Source organism: Macaca thibetana, chromosome 3 (genome assembly GCF_024542745.1).
Source record: "Macaca thibetana thibetana isolate TM-01 chromosome 3, ASM2454274v1, whole genome shotgun sequence".
NCBI classification, from domain to species: Eukaryota; Metazoa; Chordata; class Mammalia; order Primates; family Cercopithecidae; genus Macaca; species Macaca thibetana.
In genome coordinates, this window is record NC_065580.1 from 138,680,339 (window position 1) to 138,708,287 (window position 27,949).

The window sequence follows — 27,949 nt, forward strand, 5'->3', positions numbered from 1 at the left end:
GGGTGCCAGGCCGGAGGAGCAACGTGTCGCTGATGGGTAGGTTGGGGAGGGTGAGGGATGGAGAGGAGGCCGGAAGACACCCTGTGCCATGTGGAGGGGCCCCACCCTCTGGGGCAAGAGGTCAGGGAGGAGGGCGCTGGCTGGGTTCCCAGGCGCCTGCCCCTAGGAGGCGCAAATGGCCCTAATGGGATTATTAGTTGGAGCAGATGCATCCGGCTCCTGCTGTGGAGGAAACGCTCAAATGATCTTGAACCTACCAGGCTGGGAGAGGCAGGCCGGGGATGGGGCAGACAGGCTGCCAGCCTCTGTGAGATAAGCCCTGGCCTCTCCAGAACCTTTTCAGAACAGCTATGAGCCCCAACCCTGGGGCTGGGTGACCCAAGACAGATCACTCACCCTCTCTGGGCCTCAGTTTCCCCTTACATAAAAAGCAATGGTTAGGCCAGGTGTAGGTGGCTCACACCTCTAATCCTAGTGCTTTGGGAGGCCGAGGCGGAAGGATTTCTTGAGGCCAAGAGTTCAAGTCCAGCCTGGGCAACATAGCAACACCCCATCTCTACAAAATATAAATACAAAAATTAAGGCTGGGCATGGTGGTTAAGGCCAGGCGTGGTGGCTCACACCTGTAATCGCAGCATTTTGGGAGGCAGAGGCAGGAGGATCACCTGAGGCCAAGAGTTCAAGACCAGCCTGGCCAACATGGTGAAACCCCATGTCTACAAAAAATACAAAAATTAGCCAGGCATGGTGGCACATGCCTGTAATCCCAGCTACTGGGGAGGCTGAGGCAGGAGAATCACTTGAACCCGGGTGAAGGAGGTTTCAGTAAGCCGAGATTGTGCCATTGCACTCCAGCCTGGGTGACAGAGAGCAAAACTCTGTCTCAAAACAAAACAAAACAAAAATTAGGCAGGCGTGGTGGTATGAACCTGTAGACCCAGCTACTCTGGAGGCTGAGGTGGGAGGATCGCTTGATCCCCGGAGTTGGAGGCTGCAGTGAGCTATGATGGCACCCCTGGACACCAGCCTCGGTGACAGAGCAAAACCCTGTCTCTAAAATGAAACATTTTTAAAAGGGAAGGTTGAACTGGGTGAACTCTAAGACCCTGCATTTCACAAACATTTGCCACACCCTGTATGGGTCTGGTCCTGGCAGGAAACAGATGGTACGCTGTCTCACAGGGCAATTGAGAGCGTTTACAAAGGTGTGGGCAGCATTAGGGGAATGGACAAGAGAGGGTGACCTGGGACTTGGCTCTAATGGGGCCCTGAGCACTCCTGGGTCTGATTGCTGATGGGAGGGAGGGAGGGACGTTTCCAGGACCAGCAGGCAGTAGCTATGGGTGAGGGGCCCTGCAGGAGCAGGGGCTGTAGGTGAAAGGATGAAGCCACCGGAGGGAACAGGGCTCTGTCTTCCCGCCCCCTGATCTCATGCCAGTCCCTCCACTAGCCACACCTCACCAGAAGCAAGAGAGTGTGGGGTCTCAGTGGTGCAGTCCCTGGAGGCCAGCCTGCGGGGTCACAGCAGGACAGAGAAGGCAAATAGACATACAGAGGCACAGGCCGCCTTCGTGCTGATCCAGTGGAATTAGATCCTTCCTGTTCTTTTTTTTCTTTCTTTCTTTCTTTTTTTTTCTTTTTTTCTTCTTTCCTTTTTTAGAGATGGGGTCTTGTTCTGTTGCCCTGGCTGGGGTATGGTGGTGCCTTCATAGCTCACTGTAGCCTTGAACTCCTGGGCTCAGGCGATCCTCCCACCTCGGCCTCCCAAAGTGCTGGGATTACAGGTACTACAGCACCTAACTAACTTTCTTTTTTTTTTTTTTTTTTTTTTTTTTGAGACGGAGTCTCGCTCTGTCACCCAGGCTGGAGTGCAGTGGCCGGATCTCAGCTCACTGCAAGCTCCGCCTCCCGGATTTACGCCATTCTCCTGCCTCAGCCTCCCGAGTAGCTGGGACTACAGGCGCCCGCCACCATGCCCAGCTAGTTTTTTGTATTTTTTAGTAGAGACGGGGTTTCACCGTGTTTGCCAGGATGGTCTCGATCTCCTGACCTCGTGATCCGCCCATCTCGGCCTCCCAAAGTGCTGGGATTACAGGCTTGAGCCACCGCGCCCGGCCAACTTTCTTTATTTTATTTTTTATTTGTAGAGACAGGGTCTTGCTCTGTCACCCAGGCTTGAGTACAGTGGCACAATCATAGCTCACAGCGACCTTGAACCCCTGGGCTCAAGCAATCCTCCCACCTCAGCCTCCCAAGTGGCTGGGATTACAGGTGCGTGCCACCACCTGGCTAATTTTTTTAATTTTTTATAGAGATGGGGTCTCGCCATGTTGCCCAGGCTGGTTTGGAACTCCTGAGCTCAAGAGATGCTCCCACCTTGGCCTCCCAAAGTGCTGAAATTACAAGCATAAGCCACCATGCCTGGCCTCCTTTCCTGACCTTCTGGTCTCCAGACTGGAGAAAGGGCTACAAAGTCCTGCCCAGACAGAGGGCTGCCGAGGCTGGAGTGGGGCTGGTAGTGTGCAGAGGGGACTCTGCAGGGGCTGACCTCTGAGTCCCAGGGGACAGGGCAAATTTTTTTTTTTGGAGATGGGGTCTCGCTCTGTCGCCCAGGCTGGAGTGCAATGGCACAATCTCAGCTCACTGCAACCTCCGCCTCCTGGGTTCAAGTGATTCTCCTCTCTCAGCCTCCTAAGTAGCTGGGATCACAGGAGTGCACCACCTCGCCCAGCTAATTTTTGTATTTTTAGTAGAGACGGGGGTGGGGGTTTCACCGTGTGGCCCAAGCTGGTCTCAAACTCCTGACCTCAAGTGATCCTCCCACCTCAGCCTCCCAAAGTACTGGGATTATAGGCATGAGCCACCGCACCCAGCGGGGACAGGGCAATTTTGCCAGCTGGAGAAGGGGTGGCCCCCAAATGTCCCCTTCACCACCCTCCTGCCTCTTCCTTGAGAACACCTCTTCCCTGAAGCCCTCCTGAGGCTTCCTGTAGCCCTCTACCTACATGCCTCAGCATTGGGAGGTGGGGAGTGTGGGGGTCCCCCTTGCTCCTCAGCCCCATTTGGAGTAATGTCCTGTGCAGCCGAGCTCACAACTCCTCCTCCACCTGTCCCTTCACCCCGTGTCACTGGCAATTGCTCACTTTCTGGGCCTGCACCCACTCAGCTCCCCTATCCCTGGGCACCAGCCTCAGCCAGCTCTGATATGGACTAATCACCCTTATCCCTCCTGTCAGCTGCCTTGTTGTTGTTGTTGTTGTTGTTGTTGTTGTTTTTGAGACAGAGTCTGGCTCTGTCACCCAGGCTGGAGTGCAGTGGCGCGATCTTGACTCACTGCAACCTCCACCTCCTAGATTCAAGCGATTCTCGTGCCTCACCCTCCCGAATAGCTGGGATTACAGGCGCCCGCCACCATGCCCGACTGATTTTTGTATTTTTAGTAGAGACAGAGTTTCACCATGTTGGCCAGGCTGGTCTCGAACTCCTGACCTCAGGTGATCCGCCCACCTCAGTCTCCCAAAGTGCTGGGATTACAGGTGTGAGCCAGCTCACCCAGTAACTCTCAGCTGCCTCTCATATGTCCTTGGCCCCCTGGCCATCTCTGACCGGACATCCAGGAGGCCCCTCATGCCAATATGCTTCCCTGACAGCCGAGCCCAAAGCTAGCCCCAGCGCTGCACTTTGTCTTGGTTCCCTGGTGCTCCCATCCCCAGGCTGAAGCCTGGATAGCCCCAGGCAACCTTTCTCCCTGACCACAGTCCCCTGCCCCGGCCACATGCCACCCTGCTTTCTACTGCAGACACCGCCTGACCACAGAGACTTAAGCCACTTCCTTGGGTCCTGCCCAGTGCTGAGCCCAGAGCCCAATCTCAGGGGCTGGGAGACAGCCCAGTGCATTCTCCCAGTGGGATTCTCCCAATGAAAATCCCAGCCATTCCAGGCTGGCTTCTCCAGGTTCTCTGGGGCCTGGGAGTCCAGGGCTGGCTGGAGGGAAAGCCCCTGGCCCCTTCAAGCCGCTGACCATGTTCCCAGAGAGGGATCCTGAGAATCCCCTAGGAGGGAAAGTGTCAGAGCCCCAGTCCTGGCACCCACCTGGCCGGCCTGGGCCTCAGCCTCCTCATCCATGAAAAGAATGGACAAGTGGGAGCTGAGTGCGGTGGCTCATGCCTGTAACCCCAGCACTTTGGGAGGCCGAGGCAGGTGGATCACGAGGTCAGGAGTTCAAGACCAGCCTGGGCAACATGGTGAAACCCTGTCTCTACTAAAAATACAAAAATTAGCCGGGCGTGCTGTTGCACACCTGTAGTTCCAGCTACTTAGGAAGCTGAGGCAGGAGAATTGCTGGAACTCTGGAGGCAGAAGCTGCAGTGAGCTGAGATTGCGCCACGGCACTCCAGCCTGGGCAATAGAGCCTGACTCCATCTCAAAAAAAAAAGATGGGCCAGGCGCGGTGGCTCAAGCCTGTAATCCCAGCACTTTGGGAGGCCGAGATGGGCAGATCATGAGGTCAGGAGATCGAGACCATCCTGGCTAACCCGGTGAAACACCGTCTCTACTAAAAAATACAAAAAAACTAGCCGGGGGAGGTGGCGGGCACCTGTAGTCCCAGCTACTCGGGAGGCTGAGGCAGGAGAATGGCATAAACCCGGGAGGTGGAGCTTGCAGTGAGCTGAGATCCAGCCACTGCATTCCAGCCTGGGCAGCAGAGCAAGACTCCGTCTCAAAAAAAAAAAAAAAAAAAAAAAAAAAGATGGGCAAGAGGCATCAGAAGCTCCTGTCCAGGTCTGGTCCTCCCTTGGGTCACTCAGTTCTCCCCCATTCATTCACTCACTCACTCATTCATTCCCACACTCTGCAGCCACTGACTTCAGCTAGCCATGCTGGATGCTAAGACGTAAAGTCTCGGCCATCAAGGCCAGTCCATCTCAGTGGCATCTAGACATGCACAGAGATGACCAGGGAGCCCTTGAGGGACAGAGAGGCACACTCTGCCAATCCCATCTGGGGGCTGCATGGAGGAGGGGCACAGGTGTGGCCTTGAAGGATGGGTAAGGGGCTAGGAGGGCATTAGGGGCATTCCAGGGGGCAGGCACAGAGCTGGAGGCTCTGCTGGGCACACCCACAGGCTGGAGGGTGACACTGACCCTCCCATGGACCGCAGTGTGTGGCCTTGGCACCCCAGCTCTTAAGGGGACAGCGTGGGAAAACAGACTTGGGGACAATGACCTCGAGCCATGAAATGATGTCCAGTGCCCCCTGTGCCACCTGACATCAGCCTGATTAATGAACAAACAGAAGGGGAAGCAGGGGACCTGTGTGTCCCTCTCTCTGTTTTTCTGTCTTTCTCCATGCCCCCTCTCTTATGTCTCTCACGCTGTCTCTTGTCCTTGTTTTTAACTCTGACACACCGTGGGAACTCGGCTCACTTCCTAGAGGGAAGCTGTCTGGACTGGCCCAGAGATGGGCACCACCATTTCCCAATAAACACAAGATAAAATCAGAAAGCCGGCGTCAGTTCCAGAGCTGGGCTCAGTGGGGAAAAGAGAAAAAAGAAGCAGAAATAAGAGCGGGGAAAGAACAGGGGCTGGATGCGGTGGCTCACATCTGTAATCCCAGTGCTTTGTGAGGCTTAGGCGGGAAGATCACTTGAGCCCAGAAGTTCAAGACCAGCCTGGGCAACATAGGGAGACACCATCTCTAAAAAAGTTTTAAAAATTAACTGGGCATGGTAGTGTGCATCTGTGGTCCCAGCTACTCAGGAGGCTGAGGTGGGAGGATTGCTTGAGCCCAGGAGGTTGAGGCTGCAGTGAGCTTTGATTGCATCACTGACTGCACTCCAGCCTGGGCAACAGCAAGACCCTGAGACCTTGTCAGAAAGAAAGAAAGAGAGAAAGAAAGAGAGGGGACAGGAAGGGGGGGGAGGGAGAAAAAAAGAAAGAAAGAAAGAAAGAAAGAAAGAAAGAAAGAAAGAAAGAAAGAAAGAAAGAAAGAAAGAAAAAAGAAAAAAAAGAAAGAAAGAAGAAAGAAAAGAAAGAAAAAGAAAGAAAGAAAGAAAGAAAGAAAGGAAAGAAAGAGAAAGAAAGAGAGAGAGAAAAGGAAAGAAGGAAGGAAGGAAGGAGAGGGAGGGGAAGGAAGGAAGGAAAGAAGGAAGGAAGGAGAGAGGGAGGGGAAGGAAGGAAGGAGAGAGGGAGGGGAAGGAAGGAAGGAAGGAGAGAGGGAGAAGAAGGAAGGAAGGAAGGAGAGAGGGAGGGGAAGGAAGGAAGGAAGGGGAAAGAAGGAAGGAAGGAGAGAGAAAGAGAGGAAGGAAGGAGGGAGGGAGGGAAGGGAAGGAAAGGGGAGGGGAGGGAGAAAAGAAAGAAAAAACAACAAGTGGGTATCGGGGGACAGAACCATTCGCAGCCCATCCCCTGAAGCTGGCAGATACAGAGGGAGTCAGCCTGGAACCCCCTCCGCTGCTGGCTGTGCCCCAACACTGTCTCCACACGCCAGCCCTTCCTCCAGACACCCAGCCGTCCACTGCAGCAGGAGCCCAGGTGCCCCAAGGGGACGACTGTTGGAAACCAGGCAGCTCTCCACTCACCCACACAGTGTGTCTCTGCACCCCCTTTTTGACATGGGAGCCGGGGCTCTCTTGGAAATGCGGGTTTACCTGAGGGGTCTGAAGACTTGGGCAGTGGGGGGATGTGAAGCCTTGGGGAGGGAATCAGCTTGTCCAAGAGTCAGCGGCAGTGAGTGGGCGGGGGCTACCCGGTCTGATCCCATCAAAGTAATCTTCCTGGGGGATATTTCCATTGCAGCGTCACAAAAAGGCAAGGGCTGCGGGGCGCGGTAGCTCATGCCTGTAATCCCAGCACTCTGGGAATCCAAGGCGAGCGGATGACAAGGTCAGGAGATTGAGACCATCCTGGCTAACATGGTGAAATCCTGTCTCTACTAAAAAAAAAAAAAAAAAAAAATTAGCCGGACATGGTGGTGGGCCCCTGTAGTCCCAGCTACTCAGGAGGCTGAGACAGGAGAATGGCGTGAACCCAGGAGGCGGAGCTTGCAGTGAGCTGAGATCGCGCCACTGCATTCCAGCCTGGGTGACAGAGCGAGACTCCGTCTCAAAAAAAAAAAAAAAAAAGAGGTAAGGGCTATGGTTTGAGAGGGGGGTCTCTCTAGGGTCCCAGCCACCCTGCTGTGGGGGCCCTTCCCAAGTAGGACACCCCAGGCAGAGGGGGTGACTTCCCCTTGCTCCCAGGACCCGTAGGTGAGCTCCTGGCTGAAATGCAGACTGTCCCCAGATGCCCCTGGGGACTTGTAGGGATTTGGGGGACTCTGTTGCAGAGGCCGGAGCCCCTGCTTGCTGGACGGGTTTGAGTTGTGCTATCAGACCCAAGGCCCCGGGTCTCCAGGATGGCACACAAGGGCTCACACCAGCTGCTCCCTGGCACCCTTCCCCCACCTCCCACCCCTTCTCTTGGAGCCCCAGTCCTCTGGTCCTCCAAGCTCAGCTTCAAACACCTTCTTCAAATGCTTTCACCACTTCTGTCTCTTCCACCTCGAGTGGTTTGTCAACCTCTGAATCACACGGAGTTCAAGAGTATCTCAAATATCTTGGGATTACAGGCACCCACCACCTGTAATCCCAGCACTTTGGGAAGCTGAGGTGGGTGGATCACTTGGGGTCAGGAGTTCGAGACCAGCCTAGCCAACATGGCAAAACCCCCGTCTCTACTAAAAGTACAAAAATTAACTGGGCGTGGTGGTGGGTGCCTGTAATCCCAGATATTTGAGATATTCTGCTGGGTGAACCTGCAGAGCCCCATTGGTGACCGAGCTGGTGCAGAGACCCTGCTCAGGACAACACCCCTGCCTGGGACTCCCACATCTCTGGCCCCAGCAGCAGCGCTGGAGGGGTCCCCTTATCTTCCTCCACTCCTACCCAGGCTTCCTCAGCAGGAGACGAGGCAGGACATTTCCACTCCCTTTCTGGAAGGTTCAAAAGGTTAATGAGAGCTAAGCACGTAAGTCCATTCAAGGGGATGAACTTCTGGGAAGAGAGGAACCTGGGTCCGGGCTGATGGCCAAGGGCGGGGTGGGCGATGGCCCCTCTGGTCATGGAGCCTGTCCACCCGCTGCCCAGGGCCCTGCCTCGACCCCTCTGACCAGCCACTGAGCCCCAGAGGGGTCTCCATGAATGTCAGAGACATTGACTGGAGGCCTTGTCTCCAGTGGGAGACCCCTTCTCTTCCCACCGTGGGCCGGTTCCAGCCTGGGCAGTCCAGGAAGTGACCTCTTAGGGCCTGGGAAGGGTGTGACCAATGGGCCTTGGTTGTACTCAACTCATCTGCCTTGGGTCTAAGGTTGGGGTAAATGGAAGGGCTCACCTGGACCCTGGAGGGACACCAGGCTTATACTAAGGTCCCAAGAAGTGAAAAGCTTTCCCCAGGCCCAAGCAGAGAAACTGGACCTTGAAGCTACATCTCCGGACCTAGTCCTCAAAGTGGGAGACATTTGCCTCTAAGCTGTTCTCTCCCACCCCACCTTTCTGTGAGCCCCTGGTTCCCTGTTGTCCACATCAAGCTGTGTGCTGGGTACCGGATGCAGGAATAGCTTGACCACAGTCCCTGTCCTGGGGGTAAGGGGGTGGCCAGGCCACAGAGGGATGAACCCCAAGCAGACAGTCCCAAAGTGCCATGACAGAAACTCTCGGGGCCTGGGTGTGATGGTTCATGCCTATAATCCCAACACTTTGGGAGTCCAAAGGTGGGTGGATCACTTGAGGTCAGGAGTTCGAGACCAGCCTGGCCAATAAGGTAAGTCCGTCTCCACTAAAAAATAAATAAGGCCGGGCGTGGTGGCTCAAGCCTGTAATCCCAGCACTTTGGGAGGCCGAGATGGGCGGATCATGAGGTCAGGAGATCGAGACCATCCTGGCTAACACAGTGAAACCCCATCTCTACTAAAAAAAAAAAAACACAGGCCGGGCGCGGTGGCTCAAGCCTGTAATCCCAGCACTTTGGGAGGCCGAGACGGGTGGATCACGAGGTCAGGAGATCGAGACCATCCTGGGTAACACGGTGAAACCCCGTCTCTACTAAAAAAATACAAAAAAACTAGCCGGGCGCGGTGGCGGGCGCCTGTAGTCCCAGCTACTCCAGAGGCTGAGGCAGGAGAATGGCGTAAACCTGGGAGGCGGAGCTTGCAGTGAGCTGAGATCCGGCCACTGCACTCCAGCCTGGGCGACAGAGCAAGACTCAGTCTCAATAAATAAATAAATAAATAAATAAATAAATACAAAAATTAGCCAGGCGTGGTCGCATGCACCTGTAATCCTAGCTACTTGGGAGGCTGAGGCAGGAGAATCGCTTGAACCCAGAAGGCAGAGGTTGCAGTGAGCCGAGATTGTTCCACTATACTCCAGCCTGGGTGACAGAGCAAGACTCCGTCTCAAAAAAAAAAAAAAAAAAGAAAAGAAAAGAAAAGGAAAAAAGAGAGAGAAGCTCTCAGCCTACAGGAAAGGGCTCCCTCCTTGTTGGCCAACCCAGTGGACCCTTCAGCAGTGACAGGTGTGCCCTGGGCCCACCAGGATAGGAGCAGGGTCAGGAGGGCTGCCCTGCTTTGCAAAACAGAGGCTGACAGATCCGAAGTTTCTGTTACTGGGGGAATAGAGGGAGGTGAAGGAGACATGTGGTAGGTCCCCTGGGAAGGTGAAGGGAACACGTGTGAAATACTTGGAAAGGCACAGTAAGAACCGGCCTGTTTAGAATCCAGTGTTCTACACCTGCCCTAGGTCCCAGTAATTCTGCTTCTAGGCATTTCCCCAAGAGAAATGAGCACTGAGCCTCCCAAAAGACATGCACTTTGGGAGGCCAAGGGGAGCAGATCACTTGAGGTCAGGAGTTCGAGACCAGCCTGGCCAACATGGCAAAACCCTGTCTCTACTAAAAATACAAAAATTAGCCGGGCGTGGTGGTGGGCACCTGTAATCCCAGCTACTTGGGAGGCTGAGGCAGGAGAATCGCTTGAACCCAGGAGGTGGAGGCTGCATTGAGCCAAGATCGCACCACTGCACTCCAGCCTGGGCCACAGAGCAAGACTCCATCTAAAAAATAAATAAATAAAATAGAAAAAAAGACACGTGCAAGAACATTCAGATCAGGATTCTTCATAACAGACCCAAACAGGAAACAACAGACATTCATCCACAGGCCAGTGAAGAGGCAAGCTGTGGAGCCTCCGCCCACACCATAGAATGCTATTCAGCAACATGGGTGACTCCCCTGCACATAACATTGGCAAAGAAGCCAGGCACCAGCGAATGTACACTGTAGGATTCTATTTATATAAAGAGCAAAAGCAGACGGGAGGACCGGGTGGGCACAGTGGCTCACGCCTATAATCCCAGCACTTTGGGAGGCCAGTTCGGGGGGGTGGGGGGGTGAATCGCTTGAGCCCAGGAGTTTCAGACCAGCTTGGGTAACATAGCAAGACCCCATCTTAAAAAAAAATAAAAAAATAGCCAGGCGTGGTGGTGCCGGCCTATCATCCCAGCTACTCAGGAGGCTGAGGCAGGAGGATCACTTGAGCCCAGAAGTTGGAGGCTGCAGTGAGCTGTGATTGCAGAGTGAGACCCTATCTCAAAAAAGCAGGTGGGAGTAATCTATGGCAATAAACTGGGATAGAAGTTATTCCCAGAGGTGGTGGTGACAGGTATGGGACACAAGGAAGCCTCCTGGGGCTGGGAATGTTCTTGTTCTTGATCTGGGAGATGGTGATGCAGTCGTAGGCCTGTGTAAGACTTCCTTGAGCTGTCCACATAAAACCTGTGCACTTTAGCTGAATGTAGTGGCTTACACCTGGAATCCTAGCACTTTGGGAGGCTGAGGTGGGAAGATTGCTAGAGGCCAGGAGTTCGAGACCAGCCTGGGCAACATAGCGAGACCCCTGACTCTAAAAAAAATTTTTTTTTTTAATTATCTGAGCGTGCTGGCATGAAACTGTAGTCCCAACTACTTAGGAGGCTGAGCTGGAAAGATTGCTTAGACCCAGGAGATTGAGGCTGCAGTAAGCTATGATTGTACCACTTCACTCCAGCCTGGGTAACAGAGCGAGACCCTATCTCAAAAAAATAAAAGATTTGTGCAGTTCTCTGTATGCAAAATGTCCATGTCTATCCAGCAAACATCCATGGAATAGTCCAGAGAACTGTGGGTTAGCAAGACACTGGGTGGCGTCAGGCACTGCAGGGATGGGGGAACAGCCACATAGAAGATCCCAGGCAGAGCCAAGGCAGAGATGCAGGGGGATGGTGGGGGGCCTACTGGGCGGCAGCTAAGTGGTTGCGGGACACCAGTGATCCAAGGGCTGGGGGCATCTAGAGGCCAGGGTTCCCGTTACCCACAGTGCCCAGGATCTGTGGGAGTAGTGGATGGGGGGAGTAGTGGATGGGCGAGAGCCAGGCTGAAAACCAAGAGCTGTCACCTCCACCCTCCCGTGCCCCCACTGTGGCTCCATCCTGGCTCCTGGTTCTCATCAGCTGAGCCAGGGCCCTTTCCCCGGCTGAGGGTGGCCATGGCGCCAGAAGCCATGACAGGTTTACGTTCCAGCCGCAGCTGCGCTGGCCCCATCCCAAGTCCCCTCACTTGCACACACATTTTTCTCCTTGTGGAGTCAGAAGAGGCCTGGTCAGGTCCTGCATAGGGATCTGGAGGTGAGAGTCCCTTTGGAATCACGCTGTCTCCCCCAGCCCTGGGCCATCTCTGCTTGGGGAGTGCCCTCAGAGCTGCACCTGGCCCCTTTCCCCCACTTCCCAGCCCTTCCTCCTGTTCTTTCTCCCAGCCCCATCCCTTCTCCTTCAAGCCCAGCTCTCCACTGAGACTGTCTCCAGTCTCCAGTCTCAGTGGGAGCAGTGTGTCCCTGGTTGCTCCCAGAGTCTATGGCAGAGATACGGACCCAAGACTCTGGACTCCCAGCTTTGGGCTGACAGGAAACACCCACTCCTGGTGTTTCAAAGTGTTTCTCACTTTGAGAGGGGCAGTAGTTTTCACCCACAGGGGCTGGGGCTGAGCGGATTAAGGGACTGCAGCTCCAGGAGGCCTCAGAGAAAAGGGTACAGGTGGGACGCAGTGACTCACACCTCTAATCCCAGCACTTCGGGAGGCCGAGGCAGGAGGATCACTTGAGTCCAGGAGTTGGAGACCAACCTGGGCAACACAGTGAGACGTCATCTTTGCAAAAAATTTAGAAGTTTTTTTTCTTTTTCTTTTCTTTTCTTTATTTTTTAAATTATTATTTTTTTGAGACAGAGTCTCACTCTGTCACTCAGGCACTCCGTCATCTCAGCTCACTGCAACCTCCACCTCCCAGGGTCAAGTGATTCTCGTGCCTCAGCCTCCGGAGTAGCTGGGATTACAGGCATGAGCCATCAGGCCCAGCCCTCCAAAAAGAAAAACAACAACAACAACAATTTTGGCCAGGTGCGGTGACTCACGCCTGTAATCCCAGCACTTTGGGAGGCCGAGGCAGGAGGATCACTTGAGGTCAGTAGTTGGAGACCAGCCTGGCCAACATGGTGAAACCCTATCTCTGCTAAAAATACAAAAAAATTAGGTGGGCATGGTGGCAGGTGTGTGTGATCCACTTGGGAGGCTGAGGCAGGAGAATTGCTTGAACCTGGGAGGCAGAGGACGCAGTGAGCCAAGACCACGCCACTGCACTCCAGCCTGGGCAACAGAGTGAGACTCTGTGTCAAAAAAAAAAAAAAAAAAATTAAAAAGAAAGAAAGAAGGGAAAGGAGATCATCAGAGTCTGAGACCACACAGAAACTCTCTCTTTACTGCAGGGCTGAAGTCCTCCTGGCAGCCATGCCCTGCTCACTTTTGGGATCCCCATGGTTTCAGGGCACATCCTAAGGTGACACCTGTCACCAGCCCTATGCCTGCTTCTGTCCACCTTTGCCTCTGCTGAAGACCATTCACAGCCACCCCTGAGGTGCCCAGAGGTGACCTGTAACTGCTTCCCACCGCCCCCACAAGGGGTCCCTGGGAAAACTGGGGGCAACATTCCCCCGACTCCCACCCTTACTTTAGTCTGGGTGTTCAGAGCAGCCCTCTCTGTTTCTGAATTTTCTTTTTTCCTTTTGGAGACGGAGTCTCCCTCTGTCACCAAGGCTGGAGTGCAGTGGTGCAACCTCAGCTCACTGCAACCTCCGCATCCCGGGTTCAAGCGATTCTCACACCTCAGCCTCCCAAGTAGCTGGGATAATAGGTTCACGCCACCACTCCTGGCCTCTGAATTGCCTCTCTCTTTTATTTATTTATTTATTTTTGAGATAGAGTTTTGCTCTTGTTGCCCAGGCTGGGGTGTAATGTCTCTATCTCGGCTCACTGCAACCTCCACCTCCCAGGTTCAAGCGATTCTTGTGCCTCAGCCTCCCGAGTAGCTGGGATCACAGGCACCTGCCACCACACCTGGCTAATTTTTTGTATTTTCAGTAGAGACGGGATTTCAATATGTTGTCCAGGCTGGTCTCAAACTCCTAACCTCAGGTGATCCACCTGCCTTGGCCTCCCAAAGTGCTGGGATTACAGGCATGAGCCTGAATTTTCTCTTTCTGATTTCCTGTCTCGCTGCCTCTGACTATGTTTCTCCATCTGTTTCTCTCTGTCTGTCTGTCTGTCTGTCTGTCTTTCTCTCGGAGCAGGGTCTTTCTTTCTGACCTCTGTGGGGCTGGGGGCTGTGCTAGGAGTCTGGGGGCTGTGCTAGGAGGGGGTTGAATTTGTCATTGTGACTTTGCAGTTCCTTATCTATGAAGGGGATGGGACACCAGCATTTAGTCCTAGAGTCCTTGGTGAGGACCTGGTGTGTTGAGGCTGGTGCCGAGTTAAGGGTTCAGTCCATGATTTCTGCATCCATGAAAGGGGGATGGTGAGGCTGGGCATGGTGGCTCATGCCTGTAGTCCTAGCATTTTGGGAGGCCAAGGCGGGCAGATGACTCGAGGTCAGGAGTTCGAGACCAGCCTGGCCAACATGGCAAAACCCTGTCTCTACTAAAAATACAAAAATTAGCAGGGCACAGTGGCTCACGCCTGTAATCCCAGCACTTTGGGAGGCCGAGGCAGGCAGATCACTTGAGGTCAGGAATTCGAGACCAACCTGGCCAACATGGCGAAACTCTGTCTCTATTTAAAATATAAAAATTAGCAGGGTGTGGTTGCACGCACCTGTAATCCCAGCTACTCGGGAGGCTGAGGCAGGAGAATCACTTGAACCTGGGAGGCGGAGGTTGTAGTGAGCCGAGATTGCGCCATTGCACTCCAGCCTGGGCCACAGAGCGAAACCGTCTCAAAAAAAAAAAAAAAAAAAAAAAAAAAAGGGGGTGGTGTGGATGGTGAGAACAGCCCTGCTCCTCTGTTTGTGGGGATTAGCGTGAGGACATCCTGAGTGCTTGCCCCAGGGAGGTGCCCTCTGTGGTCTGGTGACCAAGTGGCTCACCAGCACGCTGTGCTCCCAGTCACTCTGCGGGGTGCAGCCACCATTGCCCACTCTACAGATTAGGCAGATGAAGCCCAGAGAGACTGAATAACTGGCTCACAGTCACACAGCAGGTCCTATCATAGCAGTGGAGGTAGGATCTGAACTCACTTGTCTGGCTCCAGAGCCTACAATCCTCACTGTGGACCTCGTTTTTTTGTGGGTTTTGCTTTTTGTTTTTAGAGACAGGGTCTTACTCTATCACCCAGGCTGGAGTGCAGTGGCACAGTCACAGCTCACTGCAGCGGTGACCTCTGAGCTTAAGCGATCCTCCCACCTCTGCCTCTTGAGTAGCTGGGACTATAGGTGTGCACCACCATGCTTGGCTAATTTTTTTATTTTTCGTAAAGGCAGGGTCTCGCTATGTAGCCCAGGCTGGTGTTGAACTCCAGGCTTCAAGCAATCCTCCGCCTTGGCCTCCCAAAGTACTGGGATGACAGGCATTGAGCCACCAAGCCCAGCCTGTGGACCTTGGCTTTAAAACTGTTATTTAATGGTATCTGTCTAACTGGTGCAGTAGGGGTGTCAAGATTGGCGGGATGGCGGGGGGGAAGCTGGGGATAGAGCCCCATCTGGCCTCTGATGCCTCCCAGCTGGCCAGCCAAGACTTTTTTTTTAATTTTTTTTTTGAGACGGAGTCTTGCTCTGTCACCCAGGCTGGAGTGCAGTGGCATGATCTCGACTCACTGCAACCTCTGCCTCCCGGGTTCAAGCAATTCTCTGCCTCAGCCTCCCGAGTAGCTGGAATTACAGGCACCTGCCACAATGCCAGACTAATTTTTATATTTTTGGTAGAGACGGGGTTTAACCATCTTGGCCAGGCTGGTCTTGAACTCCTGACCTCGTGATCCACCCGCCTTGGCCTCCCAAAGTGCTGGGATTACAGGCATGAGCCACTGCTCCTGGCCAGAACTTCTCAACATACAGCTGTCACTTGGCCCGGAGCCTGCCAGGGATCCTTGTGTCCCTGGCTCCTGTGCCCAGCTTTTGTGGGTTCACAGCTGGGCTCCTTTGGCCTTCAGAGAGGGCCGCCCTTGCCACCCTCTGCACCTGCCACACAGCTTCCTCCTCATCCCCTGCTCCTGCCTCCTATCCATTTTTGTGGGCTTCTCCTCCTCCAGCAATGCCTCCGGTGTCATTCTTCCAGGACCTGCCTCCTCCCAGAAGTCCTCTCTGGGGGCTCTGGACCGTGGCACAGCAGGACAAGCACCAGGAGCCACTGTCAGAGTCTGATGGGTGAAGACGGAAGTGGCTCAGGAATATTTCCTTCGGGCAGTGACAATTTTTTCCAGGAGGGGTGTGAGGCCTCCAGCTCCTAAAACTCCTCGAGGTTTAAGAGGGGAAAATGCTTTGGCTCCAAAATATTTAACTTTAAAAAATAGTATTTAAACTGCATTTAAACTGCAACTTTAAAAAATACTAAATGTTTACTGAAATGTCTTCTAAATATAACTATGTCAGTTTCATCCATTGTTAAATTTAGTATTTCAAAATGCGTCACTGCGCATGAAAACAATTTGTAGGTCACACTTTCTCACTTTGGAAGAATCCTAAGATTCTCAAGAATGCATGATGTTGGTAGAGAACAGAAGTTATAAAATTCTTTTCAATTACTTTATACAGTCAAAATATATGTACAAAGTTGGGGTATAGGTGCATTTTTTTTTATTCTGGTAAAAAACACATAAGGTTTACCATCTTAACTATTTTATTTATTATTATTATTATTATTATTATTATTTTGAGACGGAATCTCACTCTGTCTCCAGGCTGGAGCACAGTGGTGCCATCTGGGCTCACTGCAACCTCCGCTTCCCGGGTTCAAGCGATTCTCCTGCCCCAGCCTCCCGAGTAGCTGGGATTACAGGCACCCACCACCACGCCCAGGTAATCTTTGTAGTAGAGATGGGGTTTCACCATGTTGGCCAGGATGGTCTCAATCTCTTGACCTCGTGATCTGCCCGTCTCGGCCTCCCAAAGTGCTGGGATTACAGGTGTGAGCCCTGCCTTATTTCTTTATTTTTTAAAATTGTATTTTTTCTCATGTTGCCCAGGCTGGTCTTGAACTCCTGGGCTCAAGTGATCCGCCCGCCTCAGCCTCCCAAAGTGCTGGGATTACAGGCATGAGTCACCGCAGCCTGCCCATCTTAAGTTTTTTAATTTTTTTATTTTTTGACGAGGTCTTTCTCTGTCGCCCAGGCTGGAATACAGTGGCACCATCTCAGCTCACCACAACTTCCATCTCTCGTGTTCAAGAGATTCTCCTGCCTCAGCCTCCCGAGTAGCTGGGACTACAGACACCCGCCACCACGCCCAGCTAATTTTTATATTTTTAGTAGAGACAGGGTTTCACCATGTTGGTCAGGCTGGTCTCGAACTCCTGACCTCAGGTGATCCACTCACCTCGGTCTCCCAAAGTGCTGGAATTCCAGGTGTGAGCCACCGCGCCTGGCCCATCTTCACTGTTTTTAAGTGGACAGCACAGTAGTATTAACTATACGTGCATTGTTGTGCAACAGATCTCTGGAACTTTTTCACCTCACAAAACTGAAACCCTATACCCAACAAACAACTCCCTTTCCCTGCCCCGCTCCAGCCCCGGAAAACTTCTCCTCTCCTTTCTGTTTCTGTGAATTTTACTATTCCAGATACCTCCCGTAAGTGGAGGCAGCCAGTATTTGTCTTTCTTTGTAACTGACTCATTTCACTTAGCATCATGTCTTCAAGTTTCATCCATGTTTTAGCATGTGTAAGAATTTCCTTCCTTGCTTTTTTTGTTGTTGTTGTTTGTTTGTTTGTTTTGAGACTGAGTTTCGCTCTTGTCGCCCAGGCTGGAGTGCGATGGTGCGATCTTGGCTCACTGCAACCTCCGCCTCCCGGATTCAAGCAATTCTCCTGCCTCAGCCTCCCGAGTAGCTGGGGTTACAGGTATGTGCCACCACGCCTGGCTAATTTTTGTATTTTTAGTAGAGACAGGGTTTCGCCATGTTGGCCAGGCTGGTCTCGAACTCCTGACCGCAGGTGATCCGCCCTCCTCGGCCTCCCAAAGTGCTAGGATTACAGGCATGAGCCACTGTGTCTGACCTCACTTTTTCTTTCAACGACACTGACCTATTGTGAATATCAAAAGCATGCACTGAAACTCAAGAGCTGCCTCCTCTCCTGTGCCAGGGTGCACCATGACTTTTGTGAGCCCTAGGCATGTTTGACTTACATGGGTTAAGATATTCAAATGTGGCCAGGCACGGTGGCTCACGCCTGTAATCCTAACACTTTGGGAGGCTGAGGTGGGCAGCCTCCCAAGTAGCTGGGACTACAGGCATGCGCCACCACGCCCAGCTAATTTCTGTATTTTTAGTAGAGACAGGGTTTCACCATGTTGGCCAGGCTGGTCTTGAATTCCTGAGCTCAGATTATCTGACTGCCTTGGCCTCCCAAAGTGCTGGGAATACAGGTACGAGCCACTGTGCCTGGCTGTTTTTATGCCCACCAGAGACTGGTGTGTCTGGACTAAATGGTGGAGCCAGGACTAGGCTCCCCTCCCGGCCCCACCCTCTGACTCACCCCCTCCCAAGAGAGCAGTTTCTGGGAATGTGCTAAAAACTTGGCTCACTTCCCTGGCCGAATCCTGTGTTAAGGATGTTCTCCCCCAGGAGTCCCCGAGCTCACAGGCTGTGCTCCCATGGGGAGGGATGATGGAGATGAGAAGGGGAGGGTTTCGTGTGCCCTTAGGGGCTGGGGCTACAGCAGAATGGCAGGTGTTGAAAACAGTCCAGCAGAACCCAGGCAGGGATTCTTCTTTTTTTTTTTTTCTTTTGAGACAGAGTCTCACTCTGTCGCCCAGGCTGGAGTGCAGTGGCCCAATCTCGTCTCACAGCAGCCTCTGCCTGCCGGGTTCAAGTGATTCTCCGCCTCAGCCACCCGAGTAGCTGGGACTACAGGCACATGCCACCATGCCCGGCTAATTTTTTGTGTGTTTAGTAGAAACGGGTATTTCACCATGTTGGTGAGGCTGGTCTCGAACTCGTGACCACCACCAAGCGATCCACCTGCCTCAGCCTCCCAAAGTGCTGGGATTACAGGAGTGAGCCACTGTGCCCGGGCCCCACGTTCCTTCTGAAATGGAGTGTGCTGTAGGATTCTTGGCATGTCACAGGAATCTCAGGCAAATAGAGGTGATTATCTACCCAACACGGTGTCATGAGAATCAAATGAAAAAACCATGTGGGTGCCAGGAGTCCAGGGGACATCTAGTGGGTACTAAAGGCTGTCATCTGGGGTATGACACGGAGAAATTCCCTTTTTAAATTAATTTATTGTTAAATGTTTATTTATTTATTTTTGAGACAGGGTCTCCCTCTGTCACCCAGGCTGGAGCACAGTGGTGCAACCTCAACTCACTGCAACCTTCATGTCCCGGGTTCAAGCAATTCTCATGCCTCAGCCTCCTGAGTAGCTGGGATTATAGCAAGCACCACCATGCCCAGTTAATTTTTTTGTATTTTTAGTACAGACAGGGTTTCACCATGTTGGCCAGGCTGGTCTTGAACTCCTGACCTCAAGTAATCCGGCTGCCTCAGCCACCCAAAGTTCTGGGATTATAGGCGTGAGCCGCTGTGCCTGGCATTGTTTGTTTATTTTTGTTTGTTCTTTTTTTTTTTTTTTTTTTTTTTTTTTTTTGAGACAAGGTCTCGCTCTATCACCCAGGCTGGAGTGCAGTGGTGCAATCACAGCTTAACACAGCCTCCACCTCCTGAGCTCAGGTGATCCTCCCACCTCAGCCTCCTAACTAGCTGGGACTACAGGCTCATGTCACCACTTGTGGCTCCGTTTTTGTTTGTTTGTTTTGTTTTGTTTTTTTGTATTTTTATGTGGAGATGGGGTTTCACAATGTTTCTCAGGCTAGTCTTGAACTCCTGGGCTCAGGCAATCCGCCCACCTCAGCTTCCCAAAGTGCTGGGATTACAGGCATAAGCCACCAGGCCAGGTCTACGTATTTATTTCTTTTCCTTTTTCTTTTTCTTTTTTAGAGATGGAGTCTCACTCTGTCACCCAGTCTGGAGTGCAGTGGCGCGATCTCAGCTCACTGCAAGCTCCGCCTCCTGGGTTCACACCATGCTCCTGCCTCAGCCTCCCGAGTAGCTGGGACTACAGGCGCCCGCCACCTCGCCCGGCTAATTTTTTGTATATTTCGTAGAGACGGGGTTTCACTGTGTTAGCCAGGATGGTCTCGATCTCCTGACCTCGTGATCTGCCCGCCTCGGCCTCCCAACATATTGGTATTACAGGTGTGAGCCACTGTGCCTGGCCTATTTATTTTTTTAAGAGACAAGTTCTCACTTTGTCACTGAGGCTGGAGTGGCGCAATCATAGCTCACTGCAGCCTCAACCTCCTGGGCTCAAGCAACCCTCCTGCCTCAGCCTCCCAAGTCGCTGGGACTGCAGGCGAGCACCACGATGCCCGGCTAATTTTTTTGTAGAGATGGGGTCTTGCTGTGATGCCCAGGCTGGTCTCGAACTGACATGGAGAAATTTAAGATACTGTGGTGAATCTAGCCAACTCTTTGGGCTCCCAAGCACAAGAGCCCCCTTTCTCTCTGTCCAAGGGCCTCCTCCTCCTCCCAGCTCCCAGCACAGATGCCAACAATCTGTCGCTGGCTCTCCCAGCCTTGTCGTGAAGAGGGATTCGGAGTGTAACAGTTGCAGCGGCAGCACAGGGCGTCCCGTGTTGGTGTGAGATGAGGGGTCTGGTGCCAGGGCCAGCGATGGGGGTGTCTGCACCAAGCCACGCATACAATGTGATGTGGGGCCTTTGTGCCTGGTTCTCGGGAGAGTTTGTGACATACTAGACATCCATCTAACGAACGCTTTTTTATTTAGTTGGAGCTGGTTCTTGCTGCTTGGAACCAGAAACTGGAAAAGCATGACACAACAAAGCTAAGTGGGTGGCATCGAGGGTCTACTGCTCTGGAGAAGGGAGGATTTCGTTTGTTTACATCTGTTTTGTGCAGCTACAATCCAGAAGGGCTGGTGACCAGGTCATTGTGGGGTCTAGAACTCTTGGCAGAGGTGGTTGAAGGCTCTGGGAGAGGGAGGGATGAGCTGACTGCGCTGTTCTAGGGAGACCAGCCATGGTTTAGGCCCCAAGAGCCTCTCTTGGAAGGCTGAGGTGGGAGGATTGCTTGAGGCCAGGAGTTCGAGACCAGCCTGGGCAACATAGCAAGACCTCATCTCTACAAAAAAATTTTAAAAATTAGCGTACATGGGAGGGGGGAGGGGGGAGGGATTGCATTGGGAGTTATACCTGATGTAAATGACGAGTTGATGGGTGCTGACGAGTTGATGAGTGCAGCACACCAACATGGCACAAGTATACATATGTAACAAACCTGCACGTTATGCACATGTACCCTAGAACTTAAAGTATAATAATAATAAATAAATTTAAAAAAATAAAATAAAATAAAAAAATAAAAATTAGCGTACATGTTGGCTTGCGCCTATAGTCAAAGTTACTTGAGAGGCTGAGGCAGGAGGATTGCCTGAGGCCAGGAGGTTGAGACCAGCCTGGGCAACATAGTAAGACCTCATCTCTACAAAAAAATTTTTTATTAGCTGTACATGTTGGCTTGTGCCTATAGTCAAAGCTACTTGAGAGGCTGGGCAGGAGGATTGCTTGAGGCCAGGAGTTCAAGACCAGCCTAGGCAACATAGTGAGACGCCATCTGTACAAAAAAATAAAAAGTTAATGGTGCATGATGGTGTATGCCATGGTCCCAGCTACTCCAGAGGCCGAGGTGGAAGGATCACTTGCGCCCAGGAGGCCAAGGCTACAGTGAGCCGTGATCCTACCACTGCACTCCAGCAGGGTCCACAGAGCAAGACTGTGTCTCTCTAAAAAAAGAAGAAAGGCTGGGCGCGGTGGCTCAAGCCTGTAATCCCAGCACTTTGGGAGGCTGAGACGGGCGGATCACTGGGTCAGGAGATCGAGACTATCCTGGCTAACACGGTGAAACCCCGTCTCTACTAAAAAATACAAAAAAACTAGCCGGGCGAGGTGGTGGGCGCCTATAGCCCCAGCCACTCGGGAGGCTGAGGCAGGAGAATGGCGTGAACCTGGGAGGCGGAGCTTGCAGTGAGCTGAGATCCGGCCACTGCACTCCAGCCTGGGGGACAAAGCGAGACTCCGTCTCAAAAAAAAAAGAAGAAAAAGAAAAAAAAAAAAAAAAAAAGTCCAGGCGTAGTGATTCAAGCCTGTAATCCCAGCACTTTGGAAGGCCGAGGCGGGTGGATCACCTGAAGTCAGGAGTTCAAGACCAGCCTGGCCAACATGGTGAAACCCTGTCTCTACAAAAATACAAACATTTGCTGGGCATGATGGCAGGTACCTGTAATCCCAGCTACTTGGGAGGCTGAGGCGGGATAATTGCTTGAACCCGGGAGGCAGAGGTTGCAGTGAGTTGAGATGGCGCCACTGCACTCCATCCTGGGCAACAAGAGCGAGACTCCATCTTAAAAAAAAAAAAAAAAAAGAAAGAAAGAAAAAAAGAAAAAAGAAAAAGGATTATAAGACCGATAACGAGTGGGCTACCAGGTCCGGGAGAGCTGACATTCTCCTGAATGTTGGTGGCCCTGTACTCGCAAATAGGCACCACCTTGGGAAATGTGGCAAATCCAATGGACTTTCTGCATGCACATGTCGTCTGGCCTGGAGATTCCATTTCTAGGAATTTATTATCAGCTGCATTTGCTCCCATGCAAAATGTATGAGCCATGCAGTTGTCAGGTAAAAGCAAATGATGGCAACCATCGGCCTGTCCACTAATAGGGAACCCAGACCTGTTGAAGAGAGATGGTATGTTTGCCCAATGGCAGAGAGAATGAACATGCTTGCTTGCTTGCTTTCTCTCTCTCTTTTTTTTGAGACAGGGTCTAGCTCTGTTGCACAGGCTGGAGTGAAGTGGCACGATCTTGGCTCACTGTAACCTCTGCCTCCCGGGTTCAAGTGATTCTCCTGTCTCAGCCTCCCGAGTAGCTGGGACTACAGGCACCTGCCACCACGCCCAGCTAATTTTTTGTATTTTTAGTAGAGACGGGGTTTCACCGTGTTAGCCAGGATGGTCTCGATCTCCTGACCTTGTGATCCGCCCGCCTCGGCCTTCCAAAGTGCTGGGATTACAGGCATGAGCCACTGCGCCTGGTCTTTTTTTTTTTTTTTTTTTTTTTTTTTGAGACAGGGTCTTGCAGTGGCGCCATCTTGGCTCACTGCAACCTCTGCCTCCCAGGTACAAGCGATTCTCCTGCCTCTGCCTCCTGAGTAGCTGGGACTACAGGCGTGCGCCACCACGGTCAGCTAATTTTTGTATTTTTAGTAGAGATGGGGTTTCAGCATGTTGGCCAGGTTGGTCTCAAACTCCTGACCTCAGGCGATCTGCCCCCTTCAGTCTCTCAAAGTTTTTTGTTTTTTGTTTTTTTAAAATCTTTTAAAAGACACATTTTCGGCCGGGCACAGTGGCTCACACCTGTAATCCCAGCATTTTGGGAGGCTGAGGTGGGTGGATTATGTGAGGTCAGGAGTTCAAGACCAGCCTGGCTGACATGGTGAAACCCTGTCTCTACTAAAAATACAAAAATTAGTCAGGTGTGCCAGGCGCCGTGGCTCAAGCTTGTAATCCCAGCACTTTGGGATACTGAGGTGGGCGGATCACCTGAGGTCGGGAGTTCCAGGCCAGCCTGACCAACGTTGAGAAACCCCATCTCTACTGAAAATACAAAATTAGCCGGGCGTGGTGGCACATGCCTGTAATCCCAGCTACTGGGGAAGCTGAGGCAGAAGAATTGCTTGAACCTGGGAGGGGGAGGTTGCAGTGAGCTGAGATCGCACCATTACACTCCACCCTGGGTAACAAGAGCAAAAACTCTGTCTCAAAAAAAAAAAAAAAAAAAAAAGCCGGTATGGTGGTGGGTGCCTGTAATCCCAGCTACTCAGGAGGCTGAGGCAGGAGAATTACTTGAACCGGGGAGGCAGAGGTTGCAGTGAGCTAAAGATCACACCACTGCACTCCAGCCTGGACAACAGAGTGAGACTCCATCTCAAAAAATATATAAATAAATAAATAAATATAAAAATAAAAGACAAATTCTCCCTCAGCCGCCAAAATGACTCACAAGGAACTAAGAACACTAGATGCCTGTGGGGGAGAATCTGTGTGGCTGGGTGAGACTTGCGAGACTTACTTTTCTTTTCTTTCTTTTTTTTTTTTTTTTTTGAGACAGAGTTTCGCTCTTGTTGCCCAGGCTGGAGTACAATGGCGCGATCTCGGCTCACCACAACCTTTACCTCCCAGGTTCAAGTGATTCTCCTGCCTCAGCGTCCCTAGTAGCTGGGATCACAGGTGCCCGCCACCACGTCCAGCTAATTTTTTTTGTATTTTTAGTAGAGACGGGGTTTCACTATGTTGGTCAGGCTGGTCTCGAACTCCTGACCTCAGGTAATCCACCCGCCTCAGCCTCCCAAAGTGCTGGGATTATGGGTGTGAGCCACCGCACCTGGCTACAGATTTACTTTTCATTGTAATGATTGCAAACTCTATTTTTTGAATTTGATCAAATGTGCCTGTACCATACAAATAATAAAATAGGAAAAGAAAACAATATAACAGAAACTAGAATCTGCGTTAGACATCCCCCCCTCCACACACACACAATATATCCTGTGTACTTTGTTTGTTGAGACAGAGTCTCACTCCTTTACTCAGGCTGGAGTACAGTGGCTCGATCTCAGCTCATTGCAACCTCCCACTCCCAGGTTCAAGCGATTCTCCTGCCTCAGCCTCCCGAGTCACTGGGATTACAGGCACCCACCACCATGCCCATCTGATTTTTGTATTTTTAGCTGAGATAGGGTTTGGCCGTGTTGGCCAGGTTGGTCTCCAACTCCTGACCTCAGGTGATCTGCCCACCTCAGCCTCCCAAAGTGCTGGGATTACAAGCCTGAGCCAGCACATTTGGCTAATACCTCTTCAATTTGATAACGTGTGCATGTACCATACAAATAACAAAATAGGAAAACGATGTAACAGAAACTAGAATCTGTCCTAGACAACCCCTCCCCCGCCAACACACACACATTATCTCCTGTGTACTTTAGGCAGGTGTTTCTGCTCTCAGCACCTCTTTGCAGTCAATGAAACTGAACCAGCTCACAGAAGCTCAGGAAGCTGCCCAGGGTCACCCAGCAAGGGAGAGAGTGGTGAAGCTGAGTCCCGACCCAACTCTGTGGTCATGCTTGCGACAATGCCCTTAGGAGAGCCAGCTCCCCAGGGCCAGTCTCTGCCATGCAGGGCCCCAAGACTGAACCATGAAGATGGATAATTCCAGAAACTCCGCTCTGGACAGAATCTGTGAGAAGGATCTCGCCCCAGTGGAACGACCTGCCATCAGGGAGTACTTGGGAGGCCAAGCCTGGCAAGCCTGGCCCCGGTGCTACCTGTGTGACCTCCTGACCTCCAACAGGAAATCTTCCCACTGTGAACCTCATCCAGGTTCCCACTGCGGGGACGCAGGAGGAGTAAATCAGGTGACAATTGAGAAAGCAGCTTCTCCCAAGCAGGTGCACAAAAAATCAAAACAAAAACAGGTCTCTCAAACCCAAATGCCAGTTTCCAAAACCTCTGAGCTGCCCGGGCTCTCTCTGTCTCCTTCTGGGTCCAGGTGGTTGTGATATAAACACTCCTGTTTGCTGTTTGTTACATTCGTCAGAACGCTCATTCATTCAACTCACATCCACGCAGGGCCTTCCACCCGCCAGACTCCGGTGGTCCCGGCGCGGTGGGAACGTGTCCCCCCCTTGCACGCGCTCCCCCCTCAAGGCCCGCGTGTCCCCAGCTTACAGTCAAGAGTCACCCCCCATCCCCCGGTATTCGGTGCTCCTCGGTACTCGCGCTCGGACCACACCCGCCGCCCACACGCACCCGCGGCCCAGACCACGCAGCCCGGATTCCCCACCCGCGCCTCCAGGGGCGCCCCGCTGGAGCCACCGCGCGGGCAGTGCCCGCAGCCCGGCGAGCGTCAGCGCCTCCGCACAGGCCCCGCCCCTCACACCCCAGACGGCCAATGAGCGCCGCGGTCCCGGCAGGCCCCGCCCCGCTCCGGGGAATCCCGGTCGCGGATTGGCCGGCCCGGGAGCAGTGTACCCGCACATGGGGCGGGGGTGGGGTGAGCGGAGTGGCAGCGAAGCCCCGCCCCGCCGCCCTCCCCGGCCCGCCCCCCGCGGAGCCCAGTTCAGCGCCCGCCGCCCGCCACCCCGGACCCCGGTGTCTGGCTCCCCACGAGCCGGGACCCCGCGATGGCCAAGCGCAGCTCGCTGTACATCCGCATCGTGGAGGGGAAGAATCTGCCCGCCAAGGACATGTGAGCCCGACCAGGGGTGGGAGCCCCAACTTTCCGGGGAGGGGCACTGCCCCCCAGGACGCCTGACCTTTCCGGGGTCCACCCACAAGTAGAGCAGTGGAGAGGGTGCGGGAGTGCGGCCGCGGTGGGGGATCGGCGGGGAAAATGGGGACAGTGACATTTGCTGTGAGCACCAGACGGGGTGACAACCGAGGGGGGCGGGAAAAGTGTCACCGAGGGCTGGGGGGCTGGGAACTAGGGAGGGGGGCGAGAATTTGTCAGCGATCCGCGGCTTACGAGGGGAAGGGGCTTTGATAGGACAGGAGCTGGAGCTGGGTGATGTGCCAGGAGAGACGTCTTGGTGATCTGCCCCTGGGGTGTGGTTGGAGGGGTGGGGTGTCCCCCTGCAAAGGAAGGGTCTTGATCAGTAGTTCCAGAGCCCTTAATGCCCCTGAGTGTGCACCTGAAGCACATGCTGAGGCCCAGGGGCTGTCCCCGGGCTTCCTGCTGTGCACTGGGGTAGGAGGGACTGGCATGAAAAGTGAGAACAGGTCAGGAGGACAGGACAGGTGCAGGACTGTGGGGGAGGGAAGGAGAGTAGTAACTGTCTCTTGTGCCTTGGGCTTTACACCTGAGCCATCCCGTTAATCCTCTCAACTACCCAGAAAGGCGGTTCTCACCGTTCCATTTTACAGATGAGAAAACTGAGGATCAGAGACGTGAAATACTGGCTCAAAGTGGCAGGCAGAGCAGGGTCTTGAGTCTAGGGCTTCTAACAGGCACTGACATCTGGGGATTCCCCTGGTCCCTGGCTCGATTTGGGGAGGTTTCAGGGGCCCCTCGTCCCACTCTTCTCAGTAGGTCCCAGGGCTGAGCTGCCTGACCCCTGGTCCCCCATCTTGGTCTTGCCACCACCTTCCTCATGTGCAGGGTTTCGGCAGCTCCCTGCTCCTCAAGCCTCAGTTTCCCCTCTTTAAACTAGGGGTTGAAATCCCTCTAGAGGAAGAGGGGGAAAGCTCAAAGGTCGAGGGGCACTGGCTGCCTGGAGGAGGAGGGTGGGAGGGGAGAAGGGGAGCCTGGAGGAAACAGAGTCCAAAGTCTGCGGGGCTGCAGTTCCCCACCCCTGGGGCTCCTCCTCGGGGCGCCCCGGGCTCCTGGATGCAGAGAAGTGGTCAGCGTGGGCGAGGGGGTGGGGCGGGGTGTGAGGCAGGCACTCCGCTCACACATATGTATGGTGGCCCCTGCGAGCTTCCCAGCACGCTCAGCGAGCCACCACTGAGAGCAGCGCCAGTTCCAGGCCCCCTGGGTCTGATGAGGCCCAGCTCAGCAGTTACCATGACAATGGGGAAGGGAGGGCGGTGGGCAGCCCTAGGTGGGTTTCTGTGCTTGGAGGCTTGGAGGGAGATGGAGTGGGAGCTGCCAGTGAGGTGTGTGGGCTGGGAAGGCAGAGGAGCTCTGAGAAGGGTCTCAGCCTCCAGGCCCAGCCTTTAAGCACCCTCCACCCCCTGCCACCACTGGCACCAGGAACTAGGTCATCTTGGCCTCTTCTGGCTGGTGATGGCTGGGAGGAGCAGCCCCTCCGTCTGTCGCCTCCCTCCTCATCCCCACAGCAGCTGGCCCTAGTGCCTGGCTCCAGGCTCTCTCCAGCCCAGGGCAGCGGAGCTCTTCTGGTATGCCCACCTGGGAGCCCAGTGCCTGGTTCCCTGCCCAGTGCTTTGCCTCTGAGCAAAGGGGCTCCGTCTACAGTGGAGGGTGCCTTGAAATCTCGCTCCTCACCCTGTCCCCCTGCCTGCCCTACTCACGTCTCCTTTGCAACCCCCCTATCTTCCCCTGTGGCTGGCATACACAACTCTGACCTATCAGCCACCTCTTAAACCATCCCATAAACAGTCCCTCACATTTGGGTTACTACCCTTCACATCTCTGCCTTCGCCCATGTGTGGGGACTTCTGTCTTCAAGCACTCCCATTCAGTCCTCCAGAAAACTCCCATTCATCCTTCAGGACCCCTCTCAAACTTCTCCTCTCCAGGGCATTCTCTG

At 53.2% G+C, this 27,949-nt stretch overlaps 2 protein-coding genes across 19 annotated transcripts in view; both read left to right on the forward strand.

The window, feature by feature from the left end:
• The window catches only part of POLR2J (RNA polymerase II subunit J), a 99,688-nt gene that overhangs the window by 28,191 nt on the left and 43,548 nt on the right, over positions 1 to 27,949 (forward strand). Inside the window, exon 1 of one of the 17 annotated variants that reach the window (XM_050783819.1) lies at positions 5,916 to 5,919. The exons of 4 other annotated variants lie outside the window; for them this stretch is intronic. The gene's annotated coding sequence lies outside the window, so the exon portion shown is untranslated. 12 more of the 17 variants (XM_050783802.1, XM_050783806.1, XM_050783801.1 and 9 more) reach the window with 12 other exon arrangements.
• RASA4B (RAS p21 protein activator 4B) overlaps positions 25,791 to 27,949 on the forward strand; it is a 33,730-nt gene continuing 31,571 nt past the window's right edge. For both annotated transcript variants that reach the window (XM_050783678.1, XM_050783679.1), the window contains exon 1: positions 25,791 to 25,929. In XM_050783678.1, coding sequence (XP_050639635.1) covers positions 25,865 to 25,929 — 65 coding nt within the window. In that variant the 5' untranslated portion in view covers positions 25,791 to 25,864. The remainder of the gene's footprint in view (positions 25,930 to 27,949) is intronic.